Consider the following 23,427-nt stretch of genomic DNA (forward strand, 5'->3'; position numbering starts at 1 on the left):
AAGTGAAAGTGTCCAATTTAGGCCCAAAGTGTCAATTTTTTGTGTAGCCACCATTATTTTCCACCACTGCCTTAACCCTCTTGGGCATGGAGTTCACCAGAGTTTCACAGGTTGCCACTGAAGTCCTCTTCCACTTCTCCATGACAACATGGAGCTGGTGGATGTTGGAGATTTTGCGCTCCTCTGCCTTCCGTTTTGAGGATGCCCAACAATGCTCACTAGGGTTTAGGTCTGAAGACATGCTTGGCCAGTCCATCACCTTTACCCTCAGCTTCTTTAATAAGGCAGTGGTCATCTTGGAGGTGTGTTTGGGGTCGTTATGTTGGAATACTGCTCTGCGGCCCAGTCCCAGTTGGCTTTTTTGGTTCCCTCAATGAACGACCGCTCTCCAATGCCAGCAGCACTCATGCAGCCCCAGACAATGACACTCCCACCACCATGCTTGACTGTAGGCAAGGCACGCTTGTCTTTGTACTCCTCACCTGGTTGCTGCCACACACGCTTGACACCATCTGATCCAAATAAGTTTTATCTTGGTCTCATCAGACCACAGGACATGGTTCCAGTAATCCATGTTCTTAGTTTTCTTGTAAGCAAACTGTTTGAACTGTTTGCGGTCTTTCTTGTGCATCATATTTAGAAGAGGCTTCCTTTTGGGATGACCGCCATGCAGACCAATTGGATGCAGCGTGCGGCGTATGGTCTGAGCACTGACAGGCTGAGCCCTCCACCCCTTCAACATCTTCAGCAATGCTGGCAGCACTTGTGTCTATTTGCCAAAGACAACCTCTGGATATCGCGCTGAGCACATGCACTCAACTACTTTGGTCGACAATGGCGATGCCTGGTCCGAGTGGAACCTGTCCTGTTAAACCGCTGTATGGACTTGGCCACCATGCTGCAGCTCAGTTTCAGGGTCTTGGCAATCTTCTTTTAGTCTAAGACAACAATTCTTTCTTTCAGATTTTTCAGTTCTTTGCCATGAGGTGCCATGTTGAACTTCTAGTGACTAGTATGTGAGAGTGATACCTGCCCTGCTCTCCATTCACACCAGAGACCTTGCAACACGAACGAGTAGCATGACACCGGGGAGGGATAATGGTTAACCACTTTCAGACCGGACCATTTTGCTGGTAAATGACCAGAGGTCTTTTTACAATTTGGCACTGCGCTGCTTTAACTGGTAATTGCGCGGTCATGCAATGTTGTACCCAAACAAAATTTGCGTCCTTTTCTTCCCACAAATAGAGCTTTCTTTTGATGGTATTTGATTGCCTCTGTGATTTTTATTTTTTGCGATATATAAACGTAAAAAGACCGAAAATTTTGAAAAAAAAAAGATATTTTCTACTTTTTGTTATTAGAAAAATCCAATAAACTCAATTTTAGTCATACATTTAGGCCAAAATGTATTCAGCCACATGTCTTTGGTAAAAAAAAAAGTCAATAATTGTATATTTATTGGTTTGCGCAAAAGTTGTCACGTCTACAAACTAAGGTACGTTTTCTGGAATTTACGCAGCTTTTAGTTTACGACTGCCTATCTCATTTCTTGAGGTGCTAAAATGGCAGGACAGTACAAAACCCCCCCAAATGACCCCATTTTGGAAAGTAGACACCCTAAGGAAATTGATAAGTGGCATGTTGAGCCCATTGAATATTTTATTTTTTTGCCTCAAGCGATTGAATAATGACAAAAAAAAAAAATTTTTTTTTTTTTTTTTTTACACAAAGTTGTCACTAAATGATATATTGCTCACACATGCTATGGGCATATGTGAAATTACACCCCAAAATAAATTCTGCTGCTTCTCCTGAGTACGGGGATACCACATATGTGGGACTTTTTGGGAGCCTAGCCGCGTATGGGGCCCCGAAAACCAAGCACCGCCTTCAGGCTTTCTAAGGGCGTTACAGTTTTGAAGGCCATAAAATGCCAAGATGGCACAAACCCCCCCCCAAATGACCCCATTTTGGAAAGTAGACACCCCTAAATTTAGGGGTACACTAGTGAGACTAGGTAATAAATGGCGGGTGCCCTGAAACTATAAAAAAATAACTAACCAACCAGCGTCACCTGTAACAGTTATATGGTGATCACTGGTGAAAGGGTTAACTAGGGGGCAATCAGGGGGCTTTATGCGGTAGTATATGGGGGTCCCTGGCGCTATAAAAAGCTGCGGCGAACCTAAATACCTACCTGCCTAACTAGCGTCACCTGTGACACTAATACAGCGATCAGAAAAACGATCGCTTATTAGGCTGGGTTCACACTGGAGCGATGCGGGAACGCCACGAATCCGCGGCGGGTTCCCGCATCGCATGCCTCCCGGCGGCAGTTCACACTGCCCTATGCGAACTGCTGGGAGTGTCAGTGAAATGTTAATGACACCTCCAGATCAGTTCGCATATCGCAGTGCGATCTGCAAACTCGGATCGCATGGTGTGAACACCCATGCGATCCGATTCTGCTGCGGGCCAAAAAAAAGGGTCCTGTGCGAATTTGCGGCGGGTGCGATGCGAATTCAGCCATACTATCTGTATGGCTGAACTCGAATCGCACAGAGATCGGATGTGATTTGCACTGCAGTGCGGTGCGAATCACATTCGTTCTCATAAACCGCTGCAATGTGAACCCAGCCTTAGTGACACTGGCGACGGGGGGTGATCACGGGGTTAAACCTTTATTGGGGGGGGTTAGGGGGTACATTAGAACTAAAGGGGGCTAACCCTAACTGCCCTAACAGTTATTACAGTCACAAATGACACCAATGCAAAAAAAAAAAAAATAATGACATTGGTGTCACTGTGACTGGGGGGCAGGGTTAATTGGGGGGGTGATCGGGGGGGTGTGAGTGTGCCTGGCATGTTCTACTGTGTAGTGTCGTGTTGGTGCAACTCACCGATCCTCTCTCCTCGGTGTCGGAACGAAAAATACCGACACGGAGGAGAGAATACATCACTTCCTCTCCTGTGTTTACATTACAGGAGAGGAAGTGATGTCACGGAGCATTTTCATTCGTCGGGAGCGATCGCGAGGGGGTGGCCATGAATGAATGGCCGTCCCCTCGTCCGGGATCGCTCCCGAACGAATACCGACCGCCGCAGGCACCGGGCGGGGGCCCGATCGGGCCCCCAACCCGCGGGCAGGCAAGGACGTACATGTAAGCCCTTATGCCTGCCCGTGCCATTCTGTCGATGTACATCGTTGTGCGGCGGTCGGCAAGTGGTTAATCGGGCACAATTTGGACATTTTCACTTAGGGGTGTATTCAATTTTGTTGCCAGCGGTTTAGAAATTAATGGCTATGTGTGGAGTTATTTTGAGGGGACAGCAAATTTACACTGTTATACAAGCTGTACACTCACTACTTTACATCGTAGCAACGTGTCATTTCTTCAGTGTTGTCGCATGAAAAGCTATAATTCAAAACTGAGGAGTGTACTCCCTTTTGTGTGATATCATGTGTGTTGTAGGGTGGATGCCTTCAAGGGTGGTCACATGACCACATTGATTATAGCACAAAGGATGCAATAAAGTCCCCACAGAATGACCCAGCTGATCACCTTAACCACTTGAGCTCTAAAGGTTTTAATCCCTTCCTGATCAATTGTGCGGTTATGTGACACTACCCAAATAAAATTATTATTTTTTCCCCAACAAATAGAGCTTTCTTTTGGAATTTGATCCTCCTGCGGTTTTTATTTTTTGCGCTATAAACAAAGACAATTTTGAAAAACCTTTTTTTCTTTGTGCTACAAAACACACTAATTGATTAAATAAAAAAATAAAAAAAATGAATTTCTTCATCAATTTAGGCCAATATGTATTCTGGTATGTATTTTTGATTAAAAAACAAAACAAAAAAAGCAATGGGCATATTGATTGGTAGCGTCTACAAACTATGGATTATTTTTATGAACTATTTTTTTTATTTTAATTTTGTTTTTTACTAGTAATGGCGGTGATCAGCAATTTTTATTTTTATTTTTTTATTTGGGATTGCGACGGACAAATCTGACACAAATTGACACTTTTGGGGGACAGTGACACCAATACAGTGATCAGCTCTATAAAAAAATACACTGTATAAATGACAATGGCAGGGAAGGGGTTAACACCTGGGGTGATTAAGGGGTTAGCTGTGTTTCTAGATGGTGCTTTCTAACTGGGGCGGGGGTGCTAGAGGCGATTCAGTTCGCATTGTGTGCTATACAAGTATTTGATTCATTCATTCATGCTGACACTGGAGGAAAAGCAAGATCCTTGTTTCAGCTTAGCTGAAACACAAGATATTTTACTCCCTGACAGAACGGTAGTCGCCTTTTTTACTTGGGCAGACCGCTATTCTGCCTTTCCAAACAGTGGATCCAAATTCCAAAAGGGGGTTGAAAAAAAAGTCTTGCAATCACAGCTGCATCACCACATCGATAGGCATCCAAAATCCTACAAATCCTATGATTTGTAGCTTTTCAAGTTCTGTGCAGCTTTAAAGGAGAATGCTCCATTACATCATGAGCCTCCTCTTATGTGGTTGGTAAAGGTTGTTTGAGCCAATGTTCTCCTGAGAGAGAATTTCTGCATATTTTTTTATATTGTTTCCATCTTCTATTTGTAAGGATTAAGGCTTTACTAGCTGTATGTAAACAAGACCAATATTTGTAACCCGCAATTTATTAAATGTTTAAAACAAATTTTGCTTTTGGACAATCCGTTAAAATGATATGTTTTAATAACCTTACAGATGAAACAAAAACTTGACCCAAACCCATTACATTTTCCCTTTTTAGTTTGCCTAACTTAACCATATATTTACAAAATTTTATCTCTATATATTTTTTTTTCTTTGCTTTTCATGTAAATGGATAGCACTGTACATCTTCAAATCTGTATATGAATTGTTGGAAATATGGTAACCACAATGTAAATATGTAAAAGTACAATTTTTAGTCCTAACTCAAAATATTTTTTCCCCAGAAATAAGCTATAGTGTCTTTAAATGCTCATGTGAGGTTGAAATTTAGTTTCTTCCACTGACTTGATTGTGTGTGTTTTTTTTTTTTTTTTTTTGTTTTTTTTGTTTTTAAAGGCTTGCGTTGTGAAACGAGAGTTCAAGAAGGCAGAACAGCTAATAAAACATGCAGTATACTTGGCTAGGTACGCAATTTTTATTTTGTTTTAATTGCATAAACAAAATCCTGTAAAGTATTTTCTAATCGTTTTTTGGATTTTTTTTTTTTTTATCAGGGAAAATTTTGGCCCCAAGCATCCTAAATATTCAGATACACTACTAGATTATGGATTTTATCTTCTTAATGTTGACAATATATGCCAATCTGTAGCAATATATCAGGTAGGTTTTATGTGCATATTTGGCCTTCTGTCAAAGGTTTACAGATTTCCTTTGTTTTAATCTTGTATCTATATAACCCTTTTTATTTATTTTTTTTCATCTTTCATTCTCATTTATCACCTATAAGGACCCTTTCACACAGGTAGACCGATTTGGGTCCGCCTGTCAGTTTTTTAGACGCACCTGATTTGACTGCTGTATGGAGAGGCGAATGTCAACAGATGTGTCCCTTGACACCCGCCAACATCCTGTCCTATCTGTTGAAACAGATGGATGGTGATCTGTTCCCCATCTGTCTGGCAGATTGGATGACCAATAAACAAGCTGTCTGTTTCCACCCAGCTGCCCATAGACAGAGCGGGCTGTGTCCATGTCCGCTCTCTGCATGAGCGAACCCTATCCTGCTGTCTGCCTGCTCAGCGGGGATCAGCGAACAGATTCTCCGCTAAGCAGGCAGATTTGTCCATCTGAAGGGTGCCTAAAACTGAACCTGTATTGCGCTTCAGGCGTTTTGTGTGGATTATTAGCTATTTCGTGATCCCAAGTTTAGCCCTGGTTCACACCAGTGCAACTTTGAAATTGCGCTACTTTTGCACAATTTCAAAGCTCCGCAGATCAGTGGGATTTGGATCTCTGATTTCATTGCAACTTCATTCAACAGAAGTCAATTCAGATTGCAGAAAAGTAGTACAGGAACTTTTTTTCAAAGTTAGTGCAACTTGAAATCACAACAATTTGAAAAGTTCCATTGCTGAAAATAGGGAGTGACTTTGAACTGTCACATCGCATTGGTGTGAACAAGGGCTTATTGCAGTTTTCTTGTAAATGTTTACATTTGATTGTATAGCTATTTTCCCAAATACTAACAATTTACCTATTGTACTGTTGTATATTATAGACGGCTCTGGATATCCGACAGTCTGTTTTTGGAGGTAAAAATATTCACGTGGCAACAGCTCATGAAGATTTGGCCTATTCTTCTTATGTCCATCAGTATAGTTCAGGAAAATTTGACAATGCACTGTAAGTAATTGGAATTATTGGGATTGCATCCATCGTGACCTTATCACATTATTGTAGATTAATCTATTAATGAAGGGCTGAGTACTGTTGAATGAATAAATGCTCCCGAATTTTAATATGAGAAACCTTTCTGGAGTTTATTGAAAACTGAGTTCAGTATGTAATGGAAAAGTTTTATGTGCTTGTTGACTTTTACATTTTATTGCATAGCGGTAATTGGCAAAATGAAAATTTCTCAAGGCATGTGCTGTGTCAAGACCACCGTTTATTTTTTTTCTCTTCAGAAATTGTTTATTTAATGTGGTTTAACAGTGTAAGGTCTCCAGGGAGGCTACAGAATGTGCATAGAAAAATTATGATCCTAGGAGATTTCATATCTTGATCAACATATCGCATAAAACAATATTGATTCCCTTGGCCATTATTTACATACAGTAAAGTTTGATGCAATTTGCATGTACCTAGGCAAAAATGTTAGTTTCTTTCCTACATCTCGGGACACAGAGCACCAGACTAATTACTATGTGGGTTATAGACCACCTTCAGTTGATTGATGCTGACACACCCTAAACACCTCAGTTTTTTCGCCAGTGTCTAAGGTGTTGGTCACGGTTGAAGATGTGCTCTGAGGAGCTTCAGGAGGGATTCATGCTGGATTTAACCACTTGCCTACCGTGCACTTAAAGTGGAAGTAAACTCATCGATTTAAACATTTAAAAAAAAAAAAAAAAAGGCATACCGGGAATGCTAACTGCACATTGGCTGTGCTCTCAGCCAAACTATCAAACCATCCAATGGCTGGTGTCATAATGAATCACATGTGCAGCACCATAGCAGTTGAAGATTAAACAGAGGCAAAGATGGCAGCTTCCTTGGCTGAAGACGATAGGGGAGTTTACTTCCACTTTAATCCCCTCTTCCTACCCAAGCCATTTTTCAGCTTTGAGCGCTGTCACATTTTGAATGACAATTGTGCGGTCGTACTATACTGTACCCAAACTATTTTTTTTATCATTTTCTTCACACAAATAGAGCTTTCTTTTGGTGGTATTTAACCAGTTGCCGACCGCCGCACGCCGATGTACGTCGGTAGAATGGCACGGGCAGGCATAAGGACTTACATGTACGTCCCTTGCCTCCCGCGGGTCGGGGGCCCGATCGGGCCCCCGCCCGGTGCCTGCGGCGGTCGGTTTTCATCCGGGAGCGATCCGGGACGAGGGGGCGGCCATTCATTCATGGCCACCCCCTCGCGATCGCTCCCGACGAATAGAAATCCCCGGTGACATCACTTCCTCTCCTGTAATGTAAACACAGGAGAGGAAGTGATGTATTCTCTCCTCCGTGTCGGTATTTTTCGTTCCGACACGGAGGAGAGCGGATCGGTGAGTTGCACCAACACTCTACACACACAGTAGAACATGCCAGGCACACTCACACCCCCCCTTTACCCCCCGATCACCCCCTCAATTACCCCTGCCCCCCAGTCACAGTGACACCAATGTCATTTTTTTTTTTTGCATTGGTGTCATTTGTGACTGTAATAACTGTTAGGGCAGTTAGAGTTAGCCCCCTTTAGTTCTAATGTACCCCCCTAACCCCCCCAATAAAGGTTTAACCCCGTGATCACCCCCCGTCGCCAGTGTCACTAAGGCTGGGTTCACATTGCAGCGGTTTATGAGAACGAATGTGATTCGCACCGCACTGCAGTGCAAATCACATCCGATCTCTGTGCGATTCGAGTTCAGCCATTCGCCGCACCCGCCGCAAATTCGCACGGGACCCTTTTTTTGGCCCGCAGCAGAATCGGATCGCATGGGTGTTCACACCATGCGATCCGAGTTTGCAGATCGCACTGCGATATGCGAACTGATCTGGGGGTGTCAGTAACATTTCACTGACACTCCCAGCAGTTCGCATAGGGCAGTGTGAACTGCCGCCGGGAGGCATGCGATGCGGGAACCCGCCGCGGATTCGCGGCGTTTCCGCATCGCTCCAGTGTGAACCCAGCCTAATAAGCGATCATTTTTCTGATCGCCGTATTAGTGTCACAGGTGACGCTAGTTAGGCAGGTAGGTATTTAGGTTCGCCGCAGCTTTTTATAGCGCCAGGGACCCCCATATACTACCGCATAAAGCCCCCTGATTGCCCCCTAGTTAACCCTTTCACCAGTGATCACCATATAACTGTTACAGGTGACGCTGGTTGGTTAGTTATTTTTTTATAGTTTCAGGGCACCCGCCATTTATTACCTAGTCTCACTAGTGTACCCCTAAATTTAGGGGTGTCTACTTTCCAAAATGGGGTCATTTGGGGGGGGGGGGTTTGTGCCATCTTGGCATTTTATGGCCTTCAAAACTGTAACGCCCTTAGAAAGCCTGAAGGCGGTGCTTGGTTTTCGGGGCCCCGTACGCGGCTAGGCTCCCAAAAAGTCCCACATATGTGGTATCCCCGTACTCAGGAGAAGCAGCAGAATTTATTTTGGGGTGTCATTTCACATATGCCCATGGCATGCATGAGCAATATATCATTTAGTGACAACTTTGTTAAAAAAAAAAAAAAAAAAAGTTTGTAATTTTCCCGCAACTTGTGGCAAAATATAAAATATTCCATGAACTCAACATGCCTCTCAGCAAATAGCTTGGGGTGTCTACTTTCTAAAATGGGGTCATTTGTGGGGGTTTTGTGCCATCTTGGCATTTTATGGCCTTCAAAACTGTAATAGGTAGTGAGAAGTGAACTCAAAAATTTACGCCCTTAGAAAGCCTGAAGGCGGTGCTTGGTTTTCGGGGCCCCGTACGCGGCTAGGCTCCCAAAAAGTCCCACATATGTGGTATCTCCGTACTCAGGAGAAGCAGCAGAATTTATTTTGGGGTGTCATTTCACATACGCTCATAGCATGTGTGAGCAATATATAATTTAGTGACAACTTTGTGTAAAAAAAAAAAAAAAAATTTTTTTTTTGTCATTATTCAATCGCTTGAGGCAAAAAAATTAAATATTCAATGGGCTCAACATGCCTCTTATCAATTTCCTTAGGGGGTCTACTTTCCAAAATGGGGTCATTTGGGGGGGGTTTGTACTGCCCTGCCATTTTTAGCACCTCAAGAAATGAGATGGGCAGTCGTAAACTAAAAGCTGCGTAAATTCCAGAAAACGTACCTTAGTTTGTAGATGTGACAACTTTTGCGCAAACCAATAAATATACAGTTATTGACTTTTTTTTTACCAAAGACATGTGGCTGAATACATTTTGGCCTAAATGTATGACTAAAATTGAGTTTATTGGATTTTTCTAATAACAAAAAGTAGAAAATATCATTTTTTTTCAAAATTTGCGGTCTTTTTACGTTTATATCGCAAAAAATAAAAATCGCAGAGGCAATCAAATACCATCAAAAGAAAGCTCTATTTGTGGGAAGAAAAGGACGCAAATTTTGTTTGGGTACAACATTGCATGACCGCGCAATTACCAGTTAAAGCAGCGCAGTGCCAAAGTGTAAAAAGACCTCTGGTCATTTACCAGCAAAATGGTCCGGTCTGAAAGTGGTTAATCACTGCTGTGTGTTATGTAAAAAAAAAAAAAAAAAAAAAAGACCGCAATTTAATAAACAAAAAAAAAGTTTTTCACTTTTTTCTGTTAGTAAATTTTACTTTTACTAAGTAATTTTTCGCCTTCATTGATGTGCGCTGGTGAGGTGGCACTGATAGACGCTTATAGGCTGAACTGGTGGGCATTGATGAGGTGGTACTGATGAGGTGCCACTTATGGGCCCTGATTGGCATCGCTAATGGCCACGGATTGCTGCCACTGGTGGGCAGTGGTCGCTGGCATTGGTGGGCACTGATTTATGACACTGTTTTTCACTATTGTAATCAGGGCACTGATAATCAGTGCCCTGATTACTTTCCTAAATGTCCCCCTACGTGGAGATGTCGCTGAGTGGCTCTCCTCACCACACAATCGGTCAGTGTGAGGTGAGGGGCGCCGATTACCGACACATCCTTGTTTACATGTGACCGGCTGTGATTGGACACAGCCGATGAGATGTTTAAAGAGCCGTGGGCACAGATCAGGGTTGTGGCATGTCCTAGCAACACGGCGCAACAGCGATTGCTGCACGCTTGTTCTGGGATGCGTGAGGGCGGCCGTTCTGGGACGCCATGCCAGAGCAAGAGCCGCCCCACCGTCATTTGACGGTGAGCGGGCGGCAACCAGTTAAACGGCCTCCAAAGACCGGAACCATCCACAGTTCCGCAGAGGTCAAGGTGGCTGGTACCTCGTATACAAAGCACAAGGTTTTACCTGAAACACTTCCTCACTGCATTTCCTGGTTGGGTGCTGTGCTAATACAGGTCCAAGGGAGTTGAACCACCTTCAAAGGGACCCAGTCCTCGAAGGTTTGCTAACACAGCCCGGATGAAGTTTGGATCTGTCTTGTTACAGCAGTATCCTGCAGCGAGGATAAGGTAAGGGAAGAGGCCTAGGAACTGTAAAAAGTTCACCTATGGTTGTATCTTCCATGAGTAAAATGTTGTCATGCCTTAAAGTCTCCACTAGAGGGAGTAAATGCACATGGCTTGATACGTTGCTTCTCAATCACATACAAAAGTTAAGATTTCACCTTTTCATGTCAAAATGCATTTCACTAGAGCAGTTAGTGCTTCTTGGGCAGAGCATCACCAAGCCTCCGTGGCTCAGATCTGCAAGTCCGCAACTTTGTCGGCAGTATAGACATTCACCAGATTTTATCAAGTGGATGTAAAAAAGGGCATGAGGATATCCCCTTTGGGCGCAGTGTGCTGCAGACAGCAGTATAAGTCTTCAAGTCTGTTGGCGCCCTGTGGGTTGTCTCCCTCCCCTCAAATAGCATTGCTATGGGAAGTCCCACATAGTAATTGCTATGGTTCTGTGTGTCCCATGATGTACGATAAATAAAATAGGATTTTTATAACGGCTTACCTGTAAAATCCTTTTCTTGGAGTACATCACAGGACACAGAGGTACCTCTCTCTTCTTCTGGGGTATATGTATATTGCTTTGCTACAAAAACGGAGGTGTTCTCAGTATGGGAGGGGTTATATAGGGAGGCAACTTCCTGTTTAGGGTGTGCCAGTGTCCATCACCTGAAGATGGTCTATAACCCACATAGTAATTACTATGTTGCCCTGTGTCCTGTGATGTACTCCCAGAATTTTTTTTTACAGGTAAGCTGTTATAAAAAACCTAATTTAAGATTTATGGACATTATAGTCCATTAAAGTGGTAGTTGATGGTTACAGGGGGCAGTTAACTGTATAATGGCAGATCATTGCAATGTTTTTACAATTGCCCAACAAAGCTTTTTTTTTTTCTCATTAAGATTTCATGCTGAACGTGCCATAGATATAATCACACACATACTCCCAGAAGACCATCTTTTATTAGCTTCTTCTAAAAGAGTTAAAGGTATGGACAAAATATATTCTAGTATTACTGAATTTCTTTCATTGTTGGTTGTTGATTCGTTTAATGCTAATGTACACTTGAACTACTTCGGCCGTGCTGCGATTTTATGCGTTTTGCAGTCAAAACTTTCCTGTCCTCAATGTTGTTCTTTCATGCACAGGAGAGGGAGGTTAGGGGAGGTTGAAGCTTCTCTAACCGCAGCAGCTCCTAAACGATATTAAAAGCTTAGTGTACATTGAAACATAGCTTTTATGGAGTTGAGTTTAGGAGCTTTGGCAAAAAAAAAATGCCAAAAGCTTCTAAACTCAAGCTGCTAGTGTACATGGAGCCTAAGATGTCACAAAATAATTTTGTTGATTCACTTTAGAATTTGTTATGTTTACTTCCATTTCCTCCAATTCTACACTATACCCTTTTTATAATCTTGTGTTTAATTTTTTTTTTCTATACTTGAGCACAGCCACATTATGTGTACTACAGTGCTCTGGAGTTATCTTACTATTTTCCTACATCAGTTCAGCCCCCCCCCCTTACAAAATAGTTTAATATCTTTTAGACTAAACTGAGCATCAGATGAGATAATTGCATTGTGTAGTTGTTAAAGTAGAATTGATCATTAAAAGCAAGATTCATAAATTCTGGCTTCATCTGCTTTAGAGGTTTTTCAGCACTGGCATAAAGTAGCAAGAGTGGTGCATGTGCGCTCTCATTCTTTTGCTCTCTCTATGTATATCAGATACAGGCCTAGATCGCCATCACCACACGGCCATTTTACACTTTTTTATTTATTTAATGTGTAAATCGAATAATTTAGACCTAGATTGTGGCTGATGGCTAGCACTTCTGTTAGTAAAAGGAGTATTCAGTGTAAGGTAGCCTATACTGCTGTTTTTAGAAAGTTATTTATCGTCTTTGGATTTTAAAGGATGTTTGTTTATTAAAACAGTATGAAACCCAAGAGCAAACATTTTATTATTGCCGCTTACCAATTCTTAAAGCGGTTGTATACCCTGTAAGACAAAGGCATAATGAGCTAGTATGCACCGCTCATTAATAAATACTTACCTTAGAAAGAGGTCTCCGTATCGCAGGCCGGTCCACGCCAAGGGACGCTTTGTCTTCCGGGTTCACGGCTCAGGCGCTGTGAGGGGCCGGAGCTTCGATGCCATCGTCCGGCAGCGTCTACCGGGCATTCACAGGCTGATGTCAGTGGCTGCATGCAGGGCGACTATATCTCCTAAACTGTACAGGTTTAGGCAATATTAATTTTACCTACAGGTAAGCCTTTTATTATAGGTTTACCTACAGGTAAGCCTTTTATTATAGGCTTACCTGTAGGTTAAAAAGTGGTTATACAACCTCCTTTAAGTGTCGTGACTGAATTGATTTAATTTTTTAGACTTTCTTTCTATTCTCATCTGGTGATCTAGCCAGTACGTCTGTTTTTCAAAATTACCAAGCTCTCTTGCATATGTATGAGTTTACAGGGATGGGACAAACCATTGTTGGCACCCCTATCAGTAGTAGATGGTCAGCTTTTATTTATGGAAAACCTTTATCCCAAAATAACAAACTGATTGGTTGCTGTTTTATAAAGTGTTATCTGGTGTTTGGCTTCAATGTGTTGGTGCTTTTAAATCTGCTAGTATTTCGAATGCCCATTCCCTCTTTTCCCTCATTGCCAATGCTGCTGTCCAAATCTGCCCCCTGTTTTCATTCATCCAGGGTGGATGTTGTGCTTTAATACAGGATGTGTGTTACTGGCCAGATAAACTAGGTAACGGGGGGGGAACAAATGTAGCTACCACATCCAGTGATTGGTAAGCTGTAATGCATTACATTTTGGGTTTATTACCGCGTTAAAAACTTTAAATATAGACGCTAAACATAGTCTTGTTTTCTCCGAGTAAACTCCAATTTGCTTCCTTTTTTTTTTAAGGTTAGACTTGCAGGAGGGGAGTGCGCTTTTCAATAAGTATTTCCTAAAAAAAGAAAAGCAGTGGCCAATTTGCTCTACTTCAAAAATGATCATGACCAGTGTATCTCTTTTTATGCATATAAGATTGAGAATTGATGCTTTCTGTGTGTGGATAGTCATGGGGTTAGTTAATATTTTTTTATTTTTTTTATATTTTTTTACACCCGTAGCACTAATACTGGAGGAAATTGCTATAGATTGTCACAACAAAGAGACTGAACAGAAACTTCTTCAAGAAGCTCATGACCTTCATCTTTCATCACTGCAACTTGCTAAAAAAGCCTTTGGTGAGTTCAACGTGCAGACAGCAAAACACTATGGGAACCTTGGGAGATTGTATCAATCCATGAGAAAGTTTAAGGTAAGGCTGATCTGTACATTGTTGTTTTTTTTTTTTTTTTTTTTTCTCATTTAACTTCTCTTTTCTTTATTAATCTGTTTATTGTCAATAAACCAGTGTCTCCTTTCAAAACAAAAAATGTTAACCAGATTCCTGGCCACATGTAAATTAATGTAATTATTCCTATATTGTTCACTATGGCTGTTTATCATTGCATTATTATTTAGAGTTTGAACTTCTTCCAAATGTGAAGTTCCTTGGAAAAACACAGTGATGTCATCTGACATCAGGGCTTCCTTCAAAGAGGAATTAAAACTCTGAAAGTTTTGTCCCAAAAAGGCATGCATAAAACAAGACTAGTCACCAGTATTGGCCGTGTTCTCCCTACAGCTGATTTTCTCCTCAGTACTCGCCATATTTTGTACTCTGTGTATCTTTCTGGAGGCGGCAGTCTTAGTAGAGGCAGGCTTTTGCTACCTCTGGTCAGAACCACCAGCAAAGAACAATGAGCAATACAGTAGCGACATCACTAAATATCACTTCAAATCTCCTGAAATCAGCAGTCAGGGACAGCAGTCCCTAAGATCTCTTATAGTAGATACACAGCTATGAAGTTAGTCCTAGGAGTGCCTAGCCACTCTCACAGACCAGAAAGTGTACTGTCATTTTTCAGGAGGCGTTTGAGAAAAGGGGCAAGTTTTCCAGTGTGCAGCTTCACTCAACACAATTACATTTCATTCCCTATAACATGGCGCATCTTCACATTTTCAGTTCAGGTCTACTTCAAGCTGTGGCAGACACCTCTGCTCTGTCTCCTCCTGCAACAGCAGAAAAACTGCAGAAATTGTAATTTTACATTCACACTACTGCAATCACATTTTGTTCTAATTTTCAGTGTGATTATATAGTGCAATTTGGTAGTGTTTTTGGATGTGGTTTACATATTCTGTGGGGCCACAATTGCGCTGGAATCGCACCCAAGTAGTACAGGACCCTTCTTGGGTTGCATTGATGTGAATGGGCTCCGTTGAAAGCAATGTGATTTTAATGGTCGTGCAATCCTGTGACTGAAATCTCATCTGAAAATGTGCTAGTGTGAATCAGGCCCTAGTCCGCACCAATACTATCAGCTTGATTTACTGAAGGCAAATATACAGTGCAATGCAAGTGCATTTGATCCAATTGTGTGCAAGCAAAAATGCATTTTTTTTGTGGATTTTTTTTTTTCCTTGCATGTCACCCTCAGCTCTAGAGCAACTGCACTTGCAGTGCACTATTTACCTTTAGTAAATAAACCCCAATATATTGCCCAAGTTTTTTGTAAACTATTAGATTGAGGTTGCATTAAGTAAATAGACAGACAGACATGTCAAACTATAAAATTGCATGCACCCATAAAATGATGAGCTAAGGTACTCTAACACCCCAGCAAATCAAGTGGAGGAAGAAGCGGCCAAAAGGCAGACTAGAGAAGATGGAAACACCCATGACAGCTGCGAGTGCTGACACTGCAGCGCTTGAAATCGATTGGCATGCAAGTCTGGCATAATGTGTTGATAATCCTGCATAATCGTATTATATGGCATAAAGCTCTCGGAGGCTTTTTTTTATGGCTCAGTCTCTCAGCCGGGACCGGCCAAGTGATGTCAGCCAACAGTGAGCTTTGGCCTGCTGTTGGCTAAAAATAAGTCACAGAAGTGAGGAACGAAGTGGACTCCTATGATCCATACAAGTATAGCCGAAATACCTTTTGGCCATACATTTTCCTTGAATGTTTTCCACCATTACAGCATAAGGTTTACTTATAATCTGGTCAGTCAATTGATTTTTACTTTTCCTCCTCCTGCTCAGTAAAATGGTGTGAATAACATCTAGCAAAATGTCTGTCTGTTTTTTCTGGGGAAAAACTTTTCTGGAAATGTTAAATCTCTAGGTTTGCCTACTAACCGTATTTATCGGCGTATAACACACACTTTTTTCCTCAGGGGGAAATCGCTGATCCCCCACCGATTTCCCTCCGATTCTGAAGAAAGGAGCTGAGATACAGAAAGCAGTATACTTCGGCTTTACTCGGCTCCTCTCGCAGTCCCGCTCACCTCCACTGATTACGAGAGGAGCTGAGACTAGCCGAAGTACACTCTACTTTCTGTAGGTTGTCGGCGCTCGCTCCTCTTCGCTCAGTCGGTACCAATTTTAAATCTAAAATTGTTGCAAAGGCACTGGACAAGGCTGCAATGGTGGACAAGGCTGCAGATGGACTCTGGAGAAGGCTGCATTGATGGGCATTTAAATGTAAGTTTATTTTTTTTTTCCTTTTTAATATCCTCTCCTAAACTTGGGGTGCGTGTTATACACTGGTGCGTGTTATACACCGATAAATACGGTATATGGAACCCCATGTAAGTGTGCAGCATTTTGCTATTTTAATCCCATATTTTATTCCTTTACACTTAGATGGTCATGCCCTCTGTCATTCCTTTTGTTCCCTTCAGTATCTGAGTGCTGAGGATTCATCCCAGCTCTGTTTTGAGCTGCAGCCATTCTAATGCCGCATACACACGTAGCCAACTAACCGGCGGACTTAGTCTGACGGACTTCCCGCCGGACTTTCCGAACGAGCTACTTACCCACGCGTGGCACTTTTTCAGCGGACTAATACGGCGTACTAACTCCGCCGGACTATCCGCCGTACTTTTGAAATGAACACACGCGGAGGAAAGTCCACTCATTTTGAGTGCGTATCCAGGTAGCCGGGGCCAGCGAAGGAGGCGTCGCTGGCCCGTCACCTGGTATGGACTTAAAGGGGAATCCCTACGCCGAAAAATCGGCGTGGGCCCCCCCCCAGGTCCACATCAGACCCTGTCCGAGCACGCTACCCGGCCGGCCAGGAAAGGGGGTGGGAACGAGCGAGCGAGCGCCCCCCCCCTCCCTGAGCCGTACCAGGCCGCGTGCCCTCAACTTGGGGTGGGGGGGTGCCCCCCACCCCAAAGCACCTTGTCCCCATGTTAACGAGGACAAGGGCCTTTTCCTGACAACCCTGGCCGTTGGTTGTCGGGGTCTGCGGGCGGGGGTCTTATCAGAATCCGGGAGCCCCCTTTAATAAGGGGGCCCCCCGGATACCGGACCCCCACCCTATGTGAATGAGTATGGGGTACAATGTACCCCTACCCATTCACCTGTGGAAAAAAGTAAAAATAAAACTTTTTGATTCCGATAAGCCCCCCGCCCGCAGACTGCTAGCTCTTTTACTAGCGGAGGAGCCCGGCTTTCTTCTTCGCCGCCGCCCTCTTTCTAACTTCGGGGGGTCTTGTCCCCCTCCTCGGTTCTTCTTGCCAGGCCACCGCGCCTTCTTCTAGCTCTTTTACAGGCGGTGGCCCAGTCTTCTGTCACCAACTTCTGTTCTTCTCTTCAGATGTTGCCTCGTCGCTCTCTCCGCTCACAATGTGGACGCGGCGCGCGGCGACTTATATAGGGACATCGCCGGATGATGTCCCCGCCCATTATGATGTCACAGTCCCAGAGGATGCTGGTACTGTGACGACATAACGGGCGGCGATATCATCCGGTGATGTCCCTATATAAGTCGCTGCGCGCCGCGTCCCTGCCATTGTGAGCGGAGGCAGCGACGAGGCAACATCAGAAGAGAAGAACAGAAGTCGGCGACAGAAGACCGGGCCACCGCCTGGTAAAGAGCTAGAAGAAGGCGCAGTGGCCCGGCAAGAAGAACCGAAGAGGGGGACAAGACCCCCAAAGTCGGAAAGAAGAGGGCGGCGGCGAAGAAGAAAGCCGGGCTCCTCCGCTAGTAAAAGAGCTAGCAGAAGATAGCGGAGGAGTCCGGGGAGAAGACCCCCGGAGCTGTGCAATAAACTATTTTTTAACCCTTGTGTGTTTTATTTTTACTTTTTTCCACAGGTGAATGGGTACCCCATACTCATTCACATAGGGTGGGGGGCCGGTATCCGGGGGCCCCCTTATTAAAGGGGGCTCCTGGATTCCGATAAGCCCCCCGCCCGCAGACCCCGACAACCAACGGCCAGGGTTGTCGGGAAGAGGCCCTTGTCCTCATCAGCATGGGGACAAGGTGCTTTGGTGTGGGGATGCCGCGCGGCCCCCCCTCTTACCCAAGGCACACCCCCATCTTGAGGGCACGCGGCCTGGTACGGCTCGGGGGGGGGGGGGGGGATTTTCAGCATAGGGATTCCCCTTTAACTCCATACCAGGTGACGGGGCCAGCGACGCCTCCTTCGCTGGCCCCGGCTACCTGGAGACGTGCTCAAAATGAGCGGACTTTTCTCAGCGTGGGAAAAGTCCGCTCATTTCAAAAGTACGGCGGACTAGCGCACACACACGTGCACACACACATGGCCGTACTGTCCGGACAGATTGGAGTGCAAAAATACTTTCTTAGTCCGCCGGACTTTTGGGTAAAAAAAACTCTGAAGGCTACACACGGGCGTATTGTCCGGCGGACTTGAGTTTGCCGGACTTTTCCACCGGATTGTTTGATCGTGTGTAAGCGGCATAAAAGTGACTGTTTGTTGTAAATTGGACTGTTGGGGCAATCTATCCAACTTGCCACTCAATTTTTAGCATACAAAGTTTATTTCCTTTTGACGAGAAAGATCTAGCAACTCAAGTGGTTAAAGTTCAACATTCTTTTGTGGGTTTTAATGTAAAAATGACTAAGTTAGATTCATTATGGCCATTTGAATGCAGAATCGGTTGTCTGTTTTGTAGATAATATATTTTTAAGGCAGGGGTAGGGAACACTATTGGAGCTGTTTTTGTTTGTACTTTATATATGCTAACTTACCTGTGTGATTTTGTGTTTTTTTTTTTTTTTTTGTTTTTTTTTTTTTTTCCTTGGTTATTCAGGAAGCTGAAGAGATGCACATCAAGGCTATACAGATCAAGGAGCAGCTTCTTGGCCAAGAAGACTATGAAGTGGCTTTGTCAGTAGGACATTTGGCCTCTCTTTATAATTATGACATGAACCAGTATGAAAATGCAGAGAAACTTTACCTTCGATCGATAGCTATAGGTATGTTGGCCTAGTATGAGTATTATGTGGTGTGTTGTCAGGTTATTAATGGGTTTTGATGTTGCTAATTGTTAACCCCTTGATGATCAGAAGTTCTTAAAGCCCAGATGCCGAGGCCCATTTTGCTTCATTAACCACTTCAGCCCCGGAAGAATTTACCCCCCCTCCTGAGCACTTTTTGCGATCCGGCACTGTCACGTTAACTGACAGGTGAGACGTTGCACCCAAACAAAATTGACGTCCTTCCCCCCCCCCCCCCCCCCCCATAAATAGAGCTTTCTTTTGGTGGTATTTAATCACCTCTGCAGTTTTTATTTTTTGTGCTATAAACAAAAAAAAAGCAACAATTTTTTGAAAAAAAAAAGCAAGTACTTTTTTGCTGTAATATCCCCAAAAAATATAAAAAAAACTAAAAATGTATTTCCCAGTTTAGGCCGATATGTATTGTTCTACATATTTTTGGTAAAAAAAAATCGCAATAAGCGTATATTGATTAGTTTGCGCAAAAGTTATAGCATCTACAAAATATGGGATAGATTTGACATTTTTATTATAATTTTTTGTTTATTAGTAATGGTTATTTTTGAGAGAGGTGTGTGTGTGTGTGTGTATATATGTATGTATGTATGTATGTATGTATGTGTAATATATTATTGAACGTGTGTGTGTGTGTGTGTGTAATATATTATTGAACGTGTGTGTGTGTGTGTGTGTAATATATTATTGAACGTGTGTGTGTGTGTGTGTGTGTAATATATTATTGAACGTGTGTGTGTGTGTGTGTGTGTAATATATTATTGAACGTGTGTGTGTGTGTGTGTAATATATTATTGAACGTGTGTGTGTGTAATATATTATTGAACGTGTGTGTGTGTGTGTGTGTGTGTAATATATTATTGAACGTGTGTGTGTGTGTGTGTGTGTGTGTAATATATTATTGAACGTGTGTGTGTGTGTGTGTGTGTGTGTAATATATTATTGAACGTGTGTGTGTGTGTGTGTGTAATATATTATTGAACGTGTGTGTGTGTGTGTGTGTGTGTGTGTAATATATTATTGAACGTGTGTGTGTGTAATATATTATTGAACGTGTGTGTGTGTGTGTGTAATATATTATTGAACGTGTGTGTGTGTGTGTGTGTGTGTGTGTGTGTAATATATTATTGAACGTGTGTGTGTGTGTGTGTAATATATTATTGAACGTGTGTGTGTGTGTGTGTGTGTATATGTGTATAAACAATTTTGGGTCCATTGTAATTTATACAGCGATCAGTGCTATAAAAATGCACTGATTACTGTGTAAATGACACTGGCAGGGCCCTCCCTACAACATGACAGATCACTGCTCCTGATGACACGAAGCAGTAGATCCCTATCGTGTTGCTATGCAGAACAGGGAAACGGCTTGTTTACTCTGCCGCTCCGTGACACGGTCACGCTCACGGAGTACGCGATGGGTGCGCACGCGCCCACAAGGCTGTGTTTTAAGGGGACATACCCATTTGCGCAGCTGTGCCATTGTGCCAGCTTACGTTGACGTGCGTTGGTCGGCAAGCGGTTAAACACTGGTTTCCTCCAATTTGTTTGGGGTGGGGGGGGCGGGTTATATTTTGATAAGGCGGTTTCATGCACTGTTAAAGTAAATACCCCCTTCTTTTTTTTTTTGTTTTTTTTTTTTTTTTGTTATATGCCGTCATAAATTGTGAAACGGTGTGGTATACATAACTATGTAACTATGTCTACACACAGTGGGAGTGTCACAGTGCCATCTGTAGATTGGAGCAATTTGTGTATACAAGCAAACCTCTCTAGCCTACTTGTTTTGTTATTCAGTTAGAACCTATACTGATTGGTTGTTAATCATTAGTCTGAGACTGTTAGAGACAGTGTGGTCCCAGAAGTAGGAGTGCACATAGTTGTGTACACTTGATTAACTGCAGAAACATAGATTTATGCAGGTATCTTGTTAAACAGTTCATATGGGCTAAGCTGGTCCATACTAACGATTTGCTTCACTGAGGCCCTATTCACACTTGAGTGTTTTGTAGCTTGAAGCCTGAAGCTACAAAACGCTGGAGGGGAAACAAATCTATTATTCCCAATGGAGATGGTTCACATCTCCACTCCATGTCGCCTTAAGCTGAACGCCTGAAGCTCAAACAATTTCTGGACCCTTCTTTGTCGCTCAAATTGGGCAGATTTGGGTGTTTTTCTTCTTTTTACATTGGTGACCTTTTGCCCTGGACAAAATCGTGGCAAAACACAGCAAAATCGCAGTAAAACCACCGCAAAATTGCGGTAAAATTGGAAACTGATACGTTCAGGTGTGAATGGGTGCTAACATGCATCCACTAATGTCGCTGTATAAACTCTTAAGTAACATCGGCTGCATACAGTATACAATCATCCTGCTACCACAATACAATTGACTGCTGGTTTGACATTCACAAGAAGCTTTGTATTTTTCATCAGTAAATACCAAGGCTTCCTCTGACTGAGGTGCAGGTTGTGATGTCATCTGCTCGCCTCTCAACCTCAGCCAGTTAGAGGAAGCCTTGTGCTAATTGATAAAATACAAGGCTTCCTGTGAAGGCTGAGCACTGCTCAGTCATGACTCAATTTTTAATACACAGCACTGTATATTGTACGTAGCTACTAACAGTTTATACAGCGTTCCCAGTGGGCACATCTGTTAGTGAAGCAAATTGTTTTGTCCAAACTATTTAAAAGCCACAAGAAACCTGGAATTGAGCTTTAATGCTGGTTTGGTTGAAATTGTCTTTGCAGGAGACAGTTGTCTTTTAGTCTCATTATTTTTTATAATATTTTTTTGCTTTGTATTTTTAGGAAAGAAGTTATTTGGAGAAGGTTACAGTGGACTGGAGTATGATTATAGGGGCTTGATTAAACTTTATAATTCTGTTGGCAATTTTGAGAAGGTATTTGAGTATCACAATATATTGGCAAACTGGAACAGATTACGAGATCGTCAGTTTTCAGTCACCGATGCCCTGGAGGATGTAAATACTTGTCCCCTGTCAACAGAAGAAGTTGTGCAATCATTTCTGATGTCACAGACCACAGAAGGACAAAGCTGTTAATTTCAATCCTTAAAAAAACAAAAAACTGGTCAGCTTTACCAATTGTTTTCCTCAGCATATTGGGAAAGTTCATACTGTGAAGTTTGTAAAAACATACAGATGCAGCACTGGTTTGGTCCTGCGGAAGATGGACCTGGCTTGGATCCATGCATGTGCTGGATGGATAGTCTTTAATGGAATGCTCACGACTTAATCCACTTTTTTTTACATCAGTCAGTGGGACCGAGAACTAGCATTGCCATTATGTTTGCAGCTCCAACAGGAAGATGCAAATAAAACTGTATAAGAGTTTATAAGAGATTTGTTTTCCCTGTTTCTTTTGGTCCAGGTGTTATATATGATAATAGATATATATCTATACATACATATTATTATACTAATAGTGCACTCCACCACTTATTTTATGTTTAATAGGAGCTTTGTTTCAGAAAATTATTCAGTACACATAGGCCTTGTTAATGCCACCTTTTGAAGGAAAACTAGTATTCACTGCAGTCCGAGTCAAGTGTTTGAATTTGACTTTTTATTTTACATTTCAGCCTCTTTCATTTTTGCTTCTTAGGTTTTGTAAAAAACTGCTTTTATTGGCCCCATTTTTAGCGGCCCTATTTGTCAATGGAGGGGTTTACAGGTTTTGCTCATCAGGAACTAATAACATTACAGGCTATTGTGTCAAAGCCTGAAAGGTTGGGGACTCCTAATCTTCATCCACCAATATGTAGGTAATTTACTTAGAGCCACTTTCTCTGGGTCCATGGTGTATGTTTGCACTGCACTTTGGGCTATCATGCTCAAAAGATATCCAGATATTTATTGGGCTGCTGTAACATTATAAACTGAACATAGCCTTGGTGTTCTAAAGCTTAAAAGGGCTGCTCTTTATTATATATAGATGTGTCGTTCTTTTTTTTTTTTCCCCTATCTAAATTTGCAGGTTGAAGTAATCTTATGTACAAAACAAATATATTTAAAAGCTGTTGTCATGTTTTATAATTTGTATTTTTTTTTTTCTGGCACGCTTGTCTGTGCAAAGTGCTTAAATCTGATACAAATCATAAAAAATGTTTTAAAATTTGTAATAATTGCATACAGTTGTATAGCAAAAAACAAATGGGCGAGAATCTGGATGCTACGAACAAACGTTT

General features: G+C 42.5%; 1 protein-coding gene across 1 annotated transcript in view; it reads left to right on the forward strand.

Moving 5' to 3' along the window:
• Window positions 1-22,582, forward strand: part of APPBP2 (amyloid beta precursor protein binding protein 2) — an 83,889-nt gene extending 61,307 nt beyond the window's left edge. Inside the window, exons 7-13 of the mRNA XM_077484467.1 lie at window positions 5,090-5,157; window positions 5,248-5,353; window positions 6,252-6,376; window positions 11,737-11,822; window positions 13,971-14,161; window positions 19,016-19,181; window positions 22,029-22,582. Of these exons, the coding sequence (XP_077340593.1) occupies window positions 5,090-5,157; window positions 5,248-5,353; window positions 6,252-6,376; window positions 11,737-11,822; window positions 13,971-14,161; window positions 19,016-19,181; window positions 22,029-22,282 (996 nt within the window). The 3' untranslated portion in view covers window positions 22,283-22,582. The remainder of the gene's footprint in view (window positions 1-5,089; window positions 5,158-5,247; window positions 5,354-6,251; window positions 6,377-11,736; window positions 11,823-13,970; window positions 14,162-19,015; window positions 19,182-22,028) is intronic.
• Window positions 22,583-23,427: the final 845 nt, after the last annotated feature.

The sequence above is a fragment of the Lithobates pipiens genome, unplaced genomic scaffold (genome assembly GCF_037356315.1).
Source record: "Lithobates pipiens isolate NorthernLeopardFrog02 unplaced genomic scaffold, aLitPip1_a1.2 Scaffold_16, whole genome shotgun sequence".
NCBI classification, from domain to species: Eukaryota; Metazoa; Chordata; class Amphibia; order Anura; family Ranidae; genus Lithobates; species Lithobates pipiens.